The following is a 17,650-nucleotide window of genomic DNA, read 5'->3' on the forward strand; positions in this document are numbered from 1 at the left end:
TCTATTGTGGTCCCTGTCAAAGTGATCAGTGGTGGTAGCTGGGCACTACCTAGTTGGGCTGGACTCAGTCTGTGGAGGCTGTAGTACTTGTGGTCCATTGGTCATTTGGACTAATCTTTCTCTTGTGCCTTTGGTTTTCTTCACTCTCCCTTGCTCCAGACAGGGTGAGACCAGTGAAGTATCTTAGATGGCCACTCAGTCTTTTAAGACCCCAGATGCTACTCGCCAAAGTAGAATGTACAACATTTTCTTTATAAACTATGTTATGTAAGGATGTAATCTTTATGGAAGCAGACTGTCACATCTTTCACGTGAGCAGTGGCTGGTGGGTTCCAACCACAGACCCTGCTGTTAGTGTCTAAGCGCTTAACCACTGCGCCATCAAGGCTCTTTCTACATACACCCACCTACCCAGTGCCAGCGAGTCGATTCCTACTCATAGCAACCCTATACACAGACATGCATATTCTGCTTCTTAAAGTAGAATATCTTTTTCTTACATGAATACCCTTTAATAATCTTTGATTGAATATAATTAGGGTAATTCTAGGAGAGATGACTATTGTGGGGTTTACATTAACTTCACCCAAAGAATTTGGTCTTTGTCCCTGATTCCTTGGAGTTGCCCAGTGATTAAAGTGTCTTTGTTATCACAGGAGCCTCCAGACCACACCTGAGCGCTTATGCTAATGAATGGGGCTGACTGGCCAGAAAGACTACATTTTGATAGCAGCTCATTTGTTCCCTCCCTCATGGGGCCTACTGGAATGTTTAGCTATTCCCTCAAGACTGATTTAAACCTCTTTTTTTTTTTAATTACTCAGCTCAAGTTGCCTCTGCCAATCTTTCCATCTTTATTTATGGATTAACAGGTAACCAGCCTTTACTGGGGCAAAGCAGGCAAGCTGAGAATATCCCTATACAAGTAGGTAGTAGCTATGGTTGGCTAGGATGGGATTCAGTGCTGAAATTGCTCCAGCCTTGCTGGTCTCTTAAGATACATGGATTATGCTACCTACAAAATGATTTAAGGACTTTGGGGGATGGTAGAAAGGTGACGTGATACATACGAAAGACAGGGACCCTTGAAATAAAGAATAAAATGTTTGAGTGTTGTAACTCACAGGGAATTCTTGGCTAGTTCTTATGTAGGTATGCAGAATTTTCAATACCTTTTTGATGAATGATCTTTAACCAGTCTTTGGCAATTCAACTCCACCGGACCCTAATGAATATCTGTGTTGCTTTTGTGACCCAGCATCCATTTGTCCTTCTTCTGGCTCTCATACCCTAACTTCCTTGCAGGGCACCATTATCTGCCTCATCCACAGCCCAAGTGATTCCAAAACAAAAACTAGTTGCTGAGTTGACTCTGACTCATGATGACTCTATGTGTGTCAGAACAGAACTGCGCTCCATGGAGTTTTCAATGGCTCATTTTTCAGAAGAGATAGCCAGGTCTTTCTTCTAAGGTGTCCCTGGGTGGTCTCAAACATTTAGCATCTGAGCACTTAACTGTTTGCAACCCAGAGTCTGAGGTGGGATGCTGGGCGGGTGAAGACACCCGGCCAGCAGCCCACAGTATGGATTCAGATTTGGGTGAGCAGAGTGAGGCCGAGCCCAGCTGCCCAGCTGGGAGGGCTGGGGCCAGGGAGAAGGGGAGGCTGGGGTAGGAAATCAAAAGTATTTTGGATAGTGCTGATTTTTGCATAACGACCTGGTCTTTGGAACCTAACCATGTAGATAAGTGAGGTGTACGTGTACATTTCCTTTGTGCTTAAGTTAATTTTCTGTCGTGTTTAAGAATACTAACCGGGATTAATCAGAGTATAACAAGTTCAACTCAAGGTTGGAACCAATTAACATCAATATCAATGTTCAGAAAGATATTGGAAAAGAGCTGGGATTTCCCAATAATAATTGTGCTTGTCAAAATCTAGGAAAAGTGTTCTATAAAACAGAGTCACTTTTTACAAAATTTTGTTCATATTACAAAGAAAATAGGAATGGAATCTTCAAGTTCTACTGTAAGGATTTCCAAGAAAAGTGAGCATACAAAGCACTATGTATAATTTGTTGACAAACAATAAATTACTAAGGATTCATGTGATATTTACTGTGTACCAGTCTTGTTAGCAGCTACAAAGTCAGGGGTACCTGACTACCTAGAAATAAAGCCTCCTCACTTTATTAATCATTAATTGATCTATTGTATTGTTTTTAAAACTATGTATCTTGAACTCTGGAGACGAAATAGTTTCTTGAAACAGGATTTTTCAACAGAAAAATACAGTTTCAATGGTATTTTTTGCAAAATGTTGGGTTTCCTAAAATATTTACTCTCCCTATTTTTTTCATAACAAAAAATACAGTTTATTTTCAACAAAGTGCTTTTCACCTGTTTAATCTCATGGGAATTCCAGTACACTTAATTGTGCTCATCAGAACCTGTACATAGACCAAGAGGCAGTCATTCGAGCAGAACAAGGGGATACGGGTTTAAAATCAGGAAAGCGTGAATCAAGGTTGTATTCTTTCACCATGCTTATTCAGTCTGTATACTGAGCAAATAATCCGAGAACCTGGACTATATGAAGAAGAACGGGGCATCAGGATTGGAAGACTCATTAACAACTTGCATATGCAGATGACACAACCTTGCTTGCTGAAAGTGAAGAGGACTTGGAAGCACTGACTTATGAAGATCAAAGACCACAGCCTTCAGTATGGATTACACCTCAACATAAAGAAAACAAAATCCTCACAACTGGACCAGTAAGCAATGTTACGATAAACAGAGAAAAGACTGGCATTCTCAAGGATTTCATTTTGCTTGGATCCATAATCAACACCCACAGAAAAAGCAATCAAGAAACCAAAAGATGCATTGCTTTGGGCAAATCAACTGCCAAAGACCTCTTTAAGGTGTTAAAAAGCAAAGATGTCACCTTCAGGACTAAGGTGTGCCTGACCCAAGCCATGGTATTTTCAATTGCCTCATATGCATGCGAAAGCTGGGCAGTGAATAAGGAAGACTGAAGAATAACTGACACCTTTGAATTACAGTGTTGAAGAAGAATATTGAATATACCATGGACTGCCAAAAGAATGGACAAATCTGTCTTGGAAAAAGCAAGGATGGTGAGACTTCATCTCACATACTTTGGACATGTTATCAGGAGGGATCAGTCCTTGGAAAAGGACATCATGCTTGGTAAAATAGAGGGTCAGTGAAAAAGAGGAAGGCCCTCAACGAGATGGATTGGCACAGTGGCTTCCACAATGGGCTTAACCACAATAGTCATGAGGATGGCACGGGACCAGATGGTGTTTCATTCTGTTGTACATAGGGTTGCTATGAGTTGGAAGTGACTTGGCAGCACCTAACAACAACACAACAACATGGACTGCCAGAAAAATGAACAAATCTGCCTTGGAAGAAGTGCAGTCAGAATGCTCCTTAGAAGTGAAGATGGCGAGACTTTATCTCATATACTTTGGACATGTTATTAGAAGGGTGAGCAGAAAAGAGGAAGACCCTCAATGAGATGGACTGACACAGTGGCTACAATGATAGGCTCAGAAGTAGCAATAATTGTGAGGATGATGCCAGACCCGGCCCCCGGGTTTGGCTCTGTTGTACATAGCGTCTCTATGAGTTGGAACTGACTCCATGGAACCTAACAAAAACAATAGTCTCATTCTCAAAAAATACCAGTTGCTGTCAAGTCCACCCTGACTCATGGCAACCCCATGTGTGTCAGAGAAGAGCTGTGCTCCACAGGGTTTTCAACGGTTGATTTTTCAGAAGGGGATCATCAGGTCTTTCTTGCAAGGCACCTCTGGGTTGACTTGAACCTCCAACCTCTTGGTTAGTGTCTTAGTTATCTAGTGCTGCTATAACAGAAATACCACAAGTGGATGGCTTTAATGAAGAGAAATTTATTTCCTCACAGTAAGTAGGCTAAAAGTTCAATTCAGGGCATCAGCTTTAGGGGAAGGCTTTCTCTCTGTGATGGCTCTAGAGGAAGGTCCTTCTCATTAATCTTCCAGTGGACTGGGAGCTTCTCCACACAGGAACTCCAGGTGCAAAGGATGTGCTCTGCTCCTGACACTGCTTTCTTGGTGGTATGAGGTCCCCCTGTCTCACTGCTTGCTTCTCTCTTTTATATTCCAAATAAACCAGCTCAAGGCACAAGCCAATCCCACAGATGGAGTCCTGCCTCATCAACACAACTGCCACCCATCCCCCCCTCACTAACATCATCCCAGACCCAACCCAGTGCTGTCAAGTCGATTCCGACTCATAGTGACCCTATAGCGACCCTATAGGACAGAGTAGAACTGCCCCACAGAGTTTCCAAGGAGTGCCTAGCAGATTCGAACTGCCGACCCTTTGGTTAGCAGCCGTAGCACTTAACCACTACACCACCAGGGTTTCCCATTAACCTCATAGAGGCAGGATTTACAACACATAGGAAAATCACATCAGATGATAAAATGGCGGACAATCACACAATACCGGGAATCATGGCCCAGTCAAGTTGATACACACATTTCTGGGGGACACAATTCAATCCATGAAAATTAGTAACCAAGCATATTAATCATTTCTGCCATCCAGCGGCTTCTGTCTCATTCTCAAGGCAATCCTACAAAATAGAAATCGTTTTTATCCAGATCTCATAGGCTGGCAAACTGAGGCTCAGAAAGATCCAGATCTGCTGACTTCAAATACGAAATGACTTTTATTCCATTACGCTGCTTTCCTGGCTAGCAAGGCTGAAGTCACTACAAACAGTCAAATTCTTGCTTCATTAATAAAAACTGTCACCCAGTGTGCATATATGTGCTTAGCCTAAACTATGAGGGCAAGGGATAATGTTTGTCCTCTCCCTTGATGCAATAGGACAGGGACAAAAGTTTTGGCCCCCAGCAGCATTAGTTTCTATTTGGGCTGCTACACCTGGAGTTTCATTTGTTATATTGGTGTATCTCATCCTAAAGAAAGGTATGACAGTCTGCTTCCATAAAGATTTACAGCCTTAGAAACCCTATGGGGCAGTTATACTCTGTCCTATAGGGTTGCTAGGAGTCTGAATTGACTCAATGAGAGTGAGTTTTTTTTTTTTTTTTTTGGCGGGGAGTGGGATCCTAAACCAAACCAAACCAAACCAGTTGTTGTCAAGTCGATTCCGCTCACGGAGACCTCATGCATTCCATCCTAGATGAAGCAAAACCTTTTTACTTGTGATGCAGGATCTCAATGCCAGAAAGTAGCAGCAGAGGAAATACAGCCCTAGTGTGGAGATGCTTTCAAAACTCAGGTTTAAATATTTCTTGTCTAATATAAAGAGAGGGCACTTACAGCGATTATCTGCTGTGATCATTAAGGTTGTGTGTCATCTTGGCTTGGCCAAGATTCTCAGTGGTTTGGCAGTTATGATGTAGTTTGGCAGTTGTATTACAATGTGATTACTTCCATGATGGGATTTGCTGTGAGTAGCCAACCAGCTGAAAGGGAGTTTCCTTGGAGGTGTGGCCTATATCTAATATAGGTGGACTTTCTGGCAAGGCTTGCAGGCTTTTGCCCATTCTGGATCCTGCAGCTGGCTCCTGTTCATCTGACCTCCAGTTCTTGGGACTGGAGCTAGCAGCTTGCCTGCTGATCTTGGGATTTGTCAGACTCCAAAGTCTGGATCTTGGCTTCACCAGCCCCTGCAGCTACATGAGTCAGGAGAAGACTCCAGCCTGATCCACGGACTTGGGACTTTTCAGCATCTACAACCACATGAGCTATTTCCTTGATATAAATCTCTCTATGTATAGATAGATAGATAGATTAGATAGACAGACAGATAGATTAGGTAGGTAGGTGGGTAGGTAGGTAGATAGACAGATAGATGATATAGATGCTTCACTGGTTTTGCTTCTTTAGAGAACCCAGCCTAAGACATCTGTGTTCTCGTTCAGAAGCTGAAACTCTCCCTAAGGAAATGTGCTCTTAGACTGAGAAGTATGTTTTCTGGTCTTGATTAGCAAACCCTAACGGGCTGTATGTAGATCTTTATGAAGCCTCTCGCATACAGCAACAAAGAGTGGATGACCTTCTAAGATTTTTGAAAGTTTGAAGGGTTGAAGAACAAAAGATTTTGAAAATTGCCAGCAAAACTAAAAGAACAATTTAGAGGAACATAGATGCCCATTGTTTTACTCTGTAGCTATATTATGTATCATTGTCAGTATATCTAATTTTGTATATTAGCTACCTTTTATACTGTGTGCCTTTAGAAGCCTTTTATATATTGTTCCTGGAAAATGATCAGACAAATTTACCTATTTTTCTTCAAAGACATAGTATTATAATAAATTACCTAACGGCAATGAGTTATCAGTACAATGAATGATAATAATAATATTTTAGGTCCTACATTATTTTTAGGAGGAATTTTATTCCTTTGGGCCCAGGAAAGTTCCTTTCTATCCTTGAGCCTACTATCCTGTATTTATTCGCTTGACTGATTTTTTTTCTCATAGGGATAAATGAAGGAGCCCTGGTGGTGTAACGGTTAAGCACTTGGCTGCTAACTGAATGGTTGGTGGCTCGAACCCACCCAGCAGCTCTGCTAGAAAAAGACCTGGTGATCTGCTCCTGTAAAGATTACAGCCTAGAAAACTCTATGGAGCAGTTCTACTCTGTCGCATGGGATCACTACGAATTGAATCGACTCGATTGCACCTAACAGCAACAAGGGATAAATGACATCCAGAAGGATGAAATTGTGGGATTCTGGGGCTACACAGTATGAATGGAAATTTTGGTATTGTTCCTGAAACAGAAGACAATCCTATATTTGACTGTTCAACTGAGTTAGGGAAAATCATGTTCACTAACCAATGCTTACCTAGTGTGCTTTCTCTTGTCTGCTTAGCACCATGAACTTGAAAAGATAAATGTTAGGAGTTGATATAAGGGAAGCTCCATCAAACTCTGGGTGGCAATATTTAGGAGAAATACAAATGTAGACTATACTTGAATACAAAGAAATCTTTGATTCTTATACTATAACCAAAAACCAAAGCCGTTGCTGTTGAGTCAATTCCAACTCATAGCAACACTGTAGACAGAGTAGAACTGCCCCATAGGGTTTTCAAGGAGCGGCTGGTGGATTTGAACTGCTGACCATTTGGTTGGCAGGTGTAGCTCTTAACCACCACACCACCAGGGTCCCTCTTATACTATGAGAACTTACATATAGCATGTTTCTGGTTCATTCTGATTTGGGCTGAGAGTTATCTGCAGATAACACAGCACTTGTGAATGGCTTATGAACAGTTTTTATTTCTTACCTGTGAAACTTCAAAATCTGCCTGGAGATTTCCAGATGTTAACCCACTTAGTAGGACAATCTCATTTTCTTTTGGCTGTTGGACGTTCATAGAGCTGATAAGTTTTGGAAGATCTGGTGAAACGTTGACCAATTTCTATAGGGCAAGAATATTTACTAGTGTAGATGATTTCACCTTCAAAATACTACCCTCCAAATTTTTCTTCTTCTTTTCTTTAATATTATTTTTTGTAAAACAAAATATTATACCCATTCAACATTTTCTCCAAGTACAATTCAATGACATTGGTTACAGTCTTTGCATTGTGTCACCATTCTCATTCTCCCTACCCATATTGTTTCACCACCATAGACTTTCTGTCCCCTAAAATTCTCCTCTGTGTTTTAGAGTTACTACTGTCAGTTTGATTTCATATAGATAATCCTTTAAAAGAGTGCACTGCTCAAGGTGAACACTCTTTACTAGTTGAGCTAAGTTGTTTAAAGATAACTTCATGGGATAGTTTCGGTTCAAGGCTTAAAGATTATCTCAGGGCAATAGATTCAGGGGTTCCCCCAGTTCCACGGGGCCCACTAAGTCTGGTTTCTATAAGAATTTAAAATTATGTTCCTCATTTTTGCTCTTTTTGACCAGGATCCATCTACTGGATCCTTGATCAGAAAGTTCAGTAATGGTAACCAGGCAACATCCTGTTCTTCTGGTCTCATGGCAAAAGAAGTATCAGTTCATAAATACCCCAAAACATTTTTACTTACAGAAATAATTCATTAATTCACATAACTGACCATACTGTAGACTACTTAATCTACTAAAGTTATCACTAGAAGAGAAGCATAGGGTTGAGGCTGAAACAGAAAACTTCTTAAATGTAAAGCTCTAAAAGTTCTCCAGTTTTACATTTTTGAATGTAAACATTTTATAATTACTATCAAAGTACAAGTATAAATAGTAGTTTGGGAAAATTTTCTCTCTTAATGCCTCTAATAAAATGATAACCAAAATTCTGCTACCGTCAAGTCGATTCTGACTCACAGCAACCCTATAGGGTTTCCAAGGCTGTAAATCTCTACAGAAGCAGACTGCTGCATCTTTCTTTCACAGAGCCACTGGTGGTTTTGGACCACCAACCTCTTGGTTAGCAGTCAATCCCTTTAACCACTGTGCCACCAGGGCTCCTTAATAAGATAATAACCCAACGCATAGGGTTTTCGCCAGCTTATTTTTCTGAAAGAGATCACCAGGCTTTTTTTCATAGTCTGCCTTAATCTGGAAGCTCTGCTGGAACCTGTTAGTATCATACTATAAAAAAAAAAAAAGAAGAAACTCATTGGCGTTGAATCGATTCTCATAGTGACCCTATAGGACAGAGTAGAACTGCCCCATATAGCTTCCAAGGAGCTCCTGGTAGATTCAAACTGCAGACCTTTTGGTTGGCAGCTGCAGCACTTAAACACTAGGCCACCACGGTTTCCATTAGTGTCATAGCAACACACAAGCCTCCACTGACAGACGTGTGGTGCTTATGCTTGGGGTGAATTGACTGGGAACTGAAACCGGGTCTCCCACATGGAAGGTGAGAATTCTATCACTGAACCACCACCTCCCTCATTCAGATGTCACAGGATGAGTGTAGTACTGGTAAGCCAAGCTTAGATATGGATCATTGGACTAAAGCAGCAGAAAACAGCAAACCTGAGGGCCAGAGGGAAGGGTTGGCTGGTACCAAGCAGGCTTTGGAAAAGTCATCTCAGACAGGGTATTTGAGAGCTGGGAGATCAGAGAAAATCACTTCATGAGTTGGTGGGCAGGAGGAAGCATTTGCTTAGGGAGCAGCCCTCCTACCTGGGAAGGCAAGCCCCACTAAGGCAGAAGTACAAACTGCGTAAGAAGTGGCAGGAAAGGGCCAGGAAAATGGGCCGTGATAAAACCATCTAACGAAAGATTCTTCTGACAAAATGAGCAACCTTTAAGATGAAATGTCAAATTCTCCATCAGTGTAGAGGGACCTTGTAAAGAGCTCCTGGAGAGCTTGAATCCCATGTGTTACCTGTTGCAGGTGATCTGTGCTGCTCTCTTCCTTGCTTACATCCAGATTCACAAAGCAGACCTGGAAAAGAGGCCAAAAACAGTCAGATGAAATACTAGACAGTCCTTTTTTTTGGTGCAAAGGATTTGAGATTCCTACACCTTTTATGTAGTTTATCTGGCAAAGACACTGTTGTTTTACCCTTGGGCTTCTAAGTAGGTCTCCAACACCTTACTCCTGCTGCCAGCCCACTGATTCCATGAATGCCTCTTCCTTTCATGGTCCAGCAAACCAAAAAAAAAAAAAAAAAATCTCCTTGTATTAGAGCCAATGTAACAAGTGCATAGGAGTCAGCAATCTCGTAGCAGCAAGCTATCTCTTCTGCTTGTTAGGAATATCTTGACGGGCATCTGGAGGGGGAGCATGAAAAGCCACTCCAGCCTTACTCAGAGGCTCTCTCTCTTTGGGTGAATAAGATGGGTAAGTAGGGAGGAACTGGGCGTTAGTGCCTTTGCAGACACTGAACATGGAAGCATATATAGTAGCTGGCGCTCCGAAGGGGTTCATGATCTACAGAGTTTGACAATATTCAGGTGGTCATCAAGTCTCGTCCTTGGAAGCCCAGTTCAATATCCATTAGATCTCAGGGCTCTTTAATAACATGTAGCTGCAACTGCAGTTATGGAACTGACTAAATGATTTTCCATTCACCTTTTTAAACCAAGGTACGTTACCTTGCCCCTGGAAATCACAAGGCTCTTATCCCTCTATCCCAGTGGGAAAGGGCAAAGCAAAAAGACCAAAGAAAGGCATCTATGGTAATATCTTTAGTTCTTCGAGGATGAAACTCCCTTCATTTTGGGCTGCAACGTGAAACCCTGTTTGGATCTGAAGGAAACCCTCCACACTTCCCAGCTGGGCCAAGATGGGAACATAGCAAGGGATGAAACAACTCCATGCTTATACTTGACATGTGTATCTTTCTTTATCTTGGGGGTAGGGGAGGATCCAGGTTTTATAGGACCTATTTTTTTTTTTTATTATGAATTCAAGGAGCCCTGGTGGCACAGTGGTTAAGTGATGAGCTGCTAACCAAAAGGTCAGCAGTTTGAATCTACTAGCTGCTCCTTGGAAACCCCATGGGACAGCTCTACTCTGTCCTGTAGGGTCACTATGAGTTGAAATTGACTCCATAGCAATGTGTTTTGGTATTGTGAATACAATTTCAGGAGACCCTCTTTAAGAAAAAGAATAACAAAATTAAAAATTCTAAATTAGGTGTGACAGTGAATATTTATTTAGAGGGAGAGAAGAAATCTCTACAAATCTCAAATTAAAGGAGGCTGACCAATACCATAACAACGACAACTTCCAGAAAAAAGAAATTTTTTAACTAGTCAAGTGTCCAACACACCTTCATAATACTTTTCTCTACATTTTTGGCTGGACACACTTTGACTCTTCAAACGATAGTAGTTTTTAATTATTTTCTATAAACAGAACAGAAAGGTAATTTAGTCTTCCTCTAAGATAGTTGGTTGTAATTTTTTTCAGGATCACAAACTTTTATTGATCATGTTATATATTTTTTGAGTTTCCTATTTGGTAGAAACTACTATATAATTTCTTTCATATATGAGTTCTTGTAGCATAACCACTACTTATAGTACTATTACAAGTTTGTGCTCTTAAGAACGTAAGAATTTGGAGAAGATCTCTTTTGCGTGATTCCCACAAAAAGAGAGAGAAAAAAGAGTGTGGTGCATTTACAATTTTCAGTATTGCATTATCAAATAAATTCCCACCAGGCGAGAACTTCTGGGTTGACTAGACATCAATGAGAACTCAATCGCCCATTCGCAAGTTTCAGTATCTGATGGTGGGAAGACTTTCCCACAGACTAGCTTCTGGCGCTTAAACCTTGTTTCCTCTCCATGATCTACATATTTCTGGTTCTGGGAAAATCATGTTCACAGTGTGGTATCATCTCTGGTCTGACGCCCTCGTGTCTCAATGTTTACTTGAAAACATTGTTGAGTGAAATAAGTCAGACACAAAAGGGCAAATATTGAATGATCCCACTTGCATGAAATATCCAGAATAGGCAAACACATAGAGACTGAAGTTCTTCAGTGGTTACCTGGGGTGGGTGCAAGGAGGACATGAGGGAGGGGCAGGTACGGCTTACACAGTAGTTTTGGTTAAGGGTGATGACAAAATTTGGAAGTGGGTAGTGATGTCGGTTGGACAACGTGGCTAATAAACTTAATGTCAGTGAGTCGTACACGCAAAAATGGCTGAAATGGTAAACGTTTTGTTACTTTACCACAATAAAAATTAAAAAAAAAAAAAATAGAATAAGGCTCCATGTTGAGCTCCATAATTGGTAATGAGGACATGTAAAATGGTGTTAATGTTTTTCTTGGAATGGAAGCTCCTTTCTCTTCAGATAAAATACATTCATTTTGCGTCTGCAGATGTCGTTGTTTAGACCATCTGCTGACAAAACTCAGCCTAAGCAGATGAAAACAACATCATCACAGAGAGAATACAAAGACGTCTTTTCTTGCCTATGTAACACAACTAATTTTGTGGTCATACTCAAAACTTCTATGCTCAAATGCTGCTCTTCTGTCATTATTACGGTTTTAAAATAAAACATCATAGGAATAAGTATCCCTTAGAAAATAACATTGCTTTTTGATTCCAACTTTTACAGTATCTAATATTCTTCAAAGTCATTTGTACATAGTGAAAATTTAAATGTTTATAGGCAGTATGATATTTTTTCTGTGTAGTAATATGGATTATTTAGTCAAGTAATCTCAATTATTTCCTTTATTTTTAACTCTATTTTCATAAATGTGGCATCATAGAGGCATCTTTAAAAATAAAATTTTACTGTGAAATTTTATTAGCTAGTGATAGAAGGCATATTTTTGTGAAAGGCTTGTGTGAGAGAGAGGGCAATGTTGTTGTTGACAGTTGCCGTCGAGTCGATTCCAACTCGTGGCAACCCCAAGTGTGCAGAGTAGAACTTCTCCATAGAGTTTTCAAGGCTGTGACCTTTTGGAAGCAGATCACCAGGCCTTTATTTTGAGGTGTCTCTGGGTGGGTTCGAACTGCTGACCTTTTGGCTAGTAGTCGAGTGCTTAACCATTTGTGCCAACCAGGGACTTCTAGGCTAACATTAAAATCTAAACTAGAAATAAGAAAAATAAAATAATTTTAAAACGGATTTTGTAATTCTTAGCAACGTTTGTGAGATGACGGTATTTACTAGTCTTATTTTAATACAAATTAAACCAGACAAAAACAGTACAGTATCATTATGTCTGATTAAAAAAAAAAACAACAGGTTTGATTTTTAAAACTGAAAGCAGAAAAGAACTGATAAGGGTTATCAGTGTTAAAAACTCATACTGCAAGTATAGGCAGTTCCCAGATTACCAGCATCTGATTTATGGGCAACTCATGCTGTTGTTAGTTGTCGTTGAGTTGGTTCTGACTCAAAGCAACCCTATGTACAACAGAACAAAACACTGCCAGTCCTGCATCATGCCCACAATCATTGTTATGTTTGAGCCCATTGTTACAGCCACTGTGTCAATCCATCTCGTTGTCTTCCACTTTTTTGCTGGCCCTCTACTTGCCCTTTAATGTTATATACATTTGCCCTCACGTTGAAACAACTGAACCAACCTCTCTCTGCTGGCAACAAATTGTTCATCACAATCACCTTCACCTGCTGCCTGTGCAGCTTTTATGTCATTGAAAAAGTTTTAAGTCTTTTCTTGCACTAAAGTAAGGCTCAATAAGAACCCTATGCACCTGTTTCAACTTACCTACAAATTCTTAAAGACACACTCAGGAACAGATCTCATTAGTAAACTGGGGACTGCTGTAGATAGTTTTCTTTTGTCATGTATTAATTTTAGTCAGCATCTTGGACTGTTCTGATTGCCAAATGCAATGGTCTAGAAATGACACTGAATTACGCATTCAATAAGGCAAATCCACTACCCATCTGCCATTCTGTCATACTGTGGTGACTTGCATGTTGCTATGATGCTGAAAGCTATACCACCATTATTTCAAATACCAGCAGAGTCAACCATGGTGGACGGGTTTCAGTGGAGCTTCCAGATTAAGACAGACCAGGAAGAATGGCCTGGCAATGTACTTCTAAAAATTAACCCATGAAAACAGTGTAAATCACAACAGAATGTTGTCCAATATAGTGCTGGGAGATGATCGCTGTAGGCTGGACAGCACTCAAAATACACCGTGGTCGTAGCAACGGACTTAAGCTTAATGACAATCATGAACAGTCACGAAGATGGCACAGGACCTGGCAATATTTTGTTCTGTTGTACATGGGGTCACCACGAGTCAGAGCTGACCAGACAGCAACTAACAACAAGAAGAAGTAAATCTCTATGCAAGCGGTCATATGACAGCAGGGTTTTGAGGTTTCACCAAGGATGCAGGACTTCTGACTTCCTCTGTTGGGTATTTTTCCATCTGTTCAGAAGGCAGCTAAAACCTATTAATTAAGGAAATTATTATAAGAAGAGATTGCTTAGAAAATATTACCAAAATCCTGGTGCCAAAGTGCCTTTAATTCTAGACATTTGACTTGTGAATATGATCAAATACATACTTATGGTTTATCTTCCCAGGAAACCAATTCCTTCTTTCAGCAGCTTCTAACAATGCAACCATCTGGCCAAGTGGGATATAACAGGATGCCTTAATTTGAGGGTATCAAAATGCTGATCCACAAAGCTTCCAAGGAAAAAATTGACTTCCTTCTTATTCCAAGCAAAAGAATTCTGCTAGATACAGGATCTTGGACCAACGATCTTTTAATGAGTATAGCATTTTCTGTGATTGATACTTTAGGCTGATGGTAGCTAAAATGGCACTCTGTACATCAACGCCACGCCACGGTGCTGTGAGCTATTCTGGAACACACTTGCTTGACTGCTTGGGATGATGCTGCATTTGTATCCACTTATTATTGCTTTGCAATGATTAATGCAATCATACAAAATAAAGTACCAAGTTTTATTTACACTTGAGACTGCCAGGCCTCTTGGATCTTCATATTGTCAATATTTAATAAAAAAAATATATTTTTGAAACATTCTTTTGGGGGTAGCTCTTCAAGCAATTTATGACCAAAGAAACAGTAAAAGGTATAGAAATTTCCAAAACGTGAGAGATCTTTTAACTAGCCATATATTAAACCAACTTTCTAACTAGCTCAAAAAAAAAAAAAAAAAATTAAAAAATAAGTATGCTACTCTTAAGGTAATTATTTCCCTGCTAAAAATTGAAGATTTTTTGTTGTTTTAAAAGACATTTCCTTTGCAACAAGAGGATACACCTATGTATAATGTCTAATATATATTGATCAGATAAATAACATTCTTTTAAATTTCCATTTTAAAGGCCTCTCACAATTGGCAGGTGTTTTCTTTTCAAAAGTAGGCACTGTGTGAATATTCAGAGCCTATACAAACCAGAGAATCAGTAGATCAATGTATTTCTGCACTTCACCTGCTTGAAAAAGCATGCTCCAGGTATATACAAATAAAGGGATAATGGAAAACTACCATAGTTTACATACATAGCACCATGTGATGTTTTCCTATATTATGCTTAAGGAATAGCCTTTTCATGGCTTATTAGCCACTCAGCAGTTCACCAGTAAGACCTGGGGTGGCTAATTTGTGTTTTCCATCAATCAGCAGTTATTTATCAAAACCCACCATATGCCAATCCCAGCCAACACACCTCATATGCACAGTGACCACCTGTCTGTCAGTGGAGGCTTGAATGTTGCTATGAGGTTGAAAAGGTTTCAGCAAAGTTTCCAGACTAAGACAGACTAGGAAGAAAATCAATCATTGAAAACCCTATGGATCTTAATGGTCCAATCTGTAACTGATCATGGGGATGGAGCAAGACTGGGCAGCATTTCATTCTGTTGTGGATGGAGTTGGTTGTATGGCAGGTAACACCACCACCAATATGCCAACACTAGACTGGTCATGTGAAGACCTGGTCCCTAAGTGCAAAGCACATATTCTAGAAACTAATTTTGATTTTAGGGATTAATACAATTTTTAGTTCTGAGGGCCTTCAAGAAGAATTGCAAATATTTGCTTATGAGAAGACAGTCCTGTGTTCCCCAAAACCCTATGATGGCCAAGGACTGTGTTGTCTGGACATAGAGCAATTGTACAATATATACTTGCTGCATGAATCCAGGTGGTAGTTGTAGGCTGTGGGCACTGCTATAGAAGGGAATGTGTAGCCATTGGCTCTGCTCTTGGCGCTCATGCTTTTGTTGGGAGAGGAGACCACAGCACATCCAATGGCTTGGCAATTGTGAGGTGAGACCTAAATACTGACAGTTGATCACCTTCTACTAGTTGGAAGTCTTAAGGCCAAAGAGTAACTATGAGGACCACCAATTTCCTGGAAGGGGAGAGAGGAAAGCAGATGTTGAAATTAGAGGAACCATACCAGGAGAGAGAAAGAGAGCTGAGGATGAGAAGAAAAAGAAAAAAATACATAGTGCATACCATCATGTAGTGGCTTGCTCCTAGAATGAGCTGCACTAGGGGCCTGAAGACTAAATGTTAAGTTTTAGTTTTGTTTTTAATTGGCTTTATGACCACGAGCACTTAACCTCTTTGGACACACATCAGAATTGTTTGGGCAGACATTTTAAGCTTACACATTCCCGGGCCTTACACCGGAGCTATTTAATCAAAATCTCTTAGGTTGGGACCTCTGGGTATATATTTATTATTTTTAAGATAACAGCTAGTGAGATACAGTAAAACCTGCAAGAGCTGGAAACTGTGTAAGGCGGAAACCTGTCAGAGAAGGGAAATTCAAATATTTTCCACTGACACGAGTGATAGAAAAGTGCTACTACTGCACCCTGTCGAAGGCGGAAAACTTGCGAGAACCAAACAAGGTAGACCATCAAGTTCTGCCTCTTACAGGTTTCACAGTATAATCCATATACCACACAATTCACCAACTTAAAGTGAATAATTCAATGGTCTTTAGTATATTCAGAGTTGTGCAGTCTTCGCTACAATCAATTTTACAGCATTTTCATCATCCCCAAAAGAAACCATACCCATTAGTAATCACTCTCTATTCCCTCCTCCTCCCCACCCCCCCAACACCCCTCCCCAGTCCTGCTGTTGTTGTTGGTAGGTGTCCTCAAGTCGGTTCTGACTCCTATCGACCCTATACACAACAGAACAAAACACCACCCAGTCCTCCGCCATCCTCATAATCACTGCTATGTTTGCGTCCACTGTTGCAGCCACTGTTGTCAATCCATCTTGTTGAAGATTTTCCTCTTTTTTGCTGACCCTCTCCTTTACCAAGCATGATCTTTCTCCAGGGACTGGTTCCTCATCATAACATGTCCAAAGTACTTGAGATGAAGTCTCTCCATCTTTGCTTCTAAGGAGCATTCTGGCTATACTTCTTCCAAGACAGATTTGTTTGTTCTTCTGGCAGTCCATGGTGTATTCAATATTCTTTGACAATATCACAATTCAAAGGCATCAATTCTTCTTTAGTTTCCTTATTCACTGTCCAGCTTTCCCATGCATATGAGCCTATTGAAAACACTATGGCTTGAATTAGGTGAATCTTAGTCCTCAAGGTGACATCTTTGCTTTTTAATACTTTAAAGAGTTTTTTTTTTTTTTTTGCAGCAGATTTGCCCAATGCAATATGTTGTTTGATTTCTTGACTGCTGTTTTCCTGAGTGTTGATTGTGGATTCAAGTAAAATTAAATCCCCAGTCCTAGGTAACCATTAATCTACTTTCTGTCTGTACAGATTTGCCTATTCTGAACATTTCACATAGAGAGAATCCTGTAATGTTCGCACAGGACCAGGCAGTGTTTTGTTCTGTTGTACAGGGGTAGATTACCCAGTAAGCAAGGTAAGCACGGGTTTACTTGTGATTACTTACTAATCTGTGGTAATCGGTCCCTGTTAGGGATTGTAAATGTGAAAAGAGGCTTTGATTCTGTAGGAAGGTGCTACGGGGTTGGGAAAGAGATGCCTGCCATACCTAGGGGCAGAATCTTTGATGTGGTGAAAAAATGTGAAATTGTTTACTACAGATGCTCTGGTAAGCAAGGTGTCTTAGTCATCTAGTGCTGCTATAACAGAAATACCACAAGTGAATAGCTTTAAAAAAGAGAAATGTATTCTCTCACAGCC

At 40.3% G+C, this 17,650-nt stretch overlaps 1 protein-coding gene across 2 annotated transcripts in view; it reads right to left on the bottom strand.

Moving 5' to 3' along the window:
• SPHKAP (SPHK1 interactor, AKAP domain containing) overlaps positions 1 to 17,650 on the bottom strand; it is a 189,070-nt gene that overhangs the window by 32,180 nt on the left and 139,240 nt on the right. For both annotated transcript variants that reach the window (XM_049888379.1, XM_049888378.1), the window contains exons 4-5: positions 9,398 to 9,457; positions 7,351 to 7,485 (exon numbers count right to left, since the gene is read on the bottom strand). In XM_049888379.1, the coding sequence (XP_049744336.1) occupies positions 7,351 to 7,485; positions 9,398 to 9,457 (195 nt within the window). The remainder of the gene's footprint in view (positions 1 to 7,350; positions 7,486 to 9,397; positions 9,458 to 17,650) is intronic.

This window comes from Elephas maximus, chromosome 6 (assembly GCF_024166365.1).
Source record: "Elephas maximus indicus isolate mEleMax1 chromosome 6, mEleMax1 primary haplotype, whole genome shotgun sequence".
NCBI lineage: Eukaryota > Metazoa > Chordata > Mammalia > Proboscidea > Elephantidae > Elephas > Elephas maximus.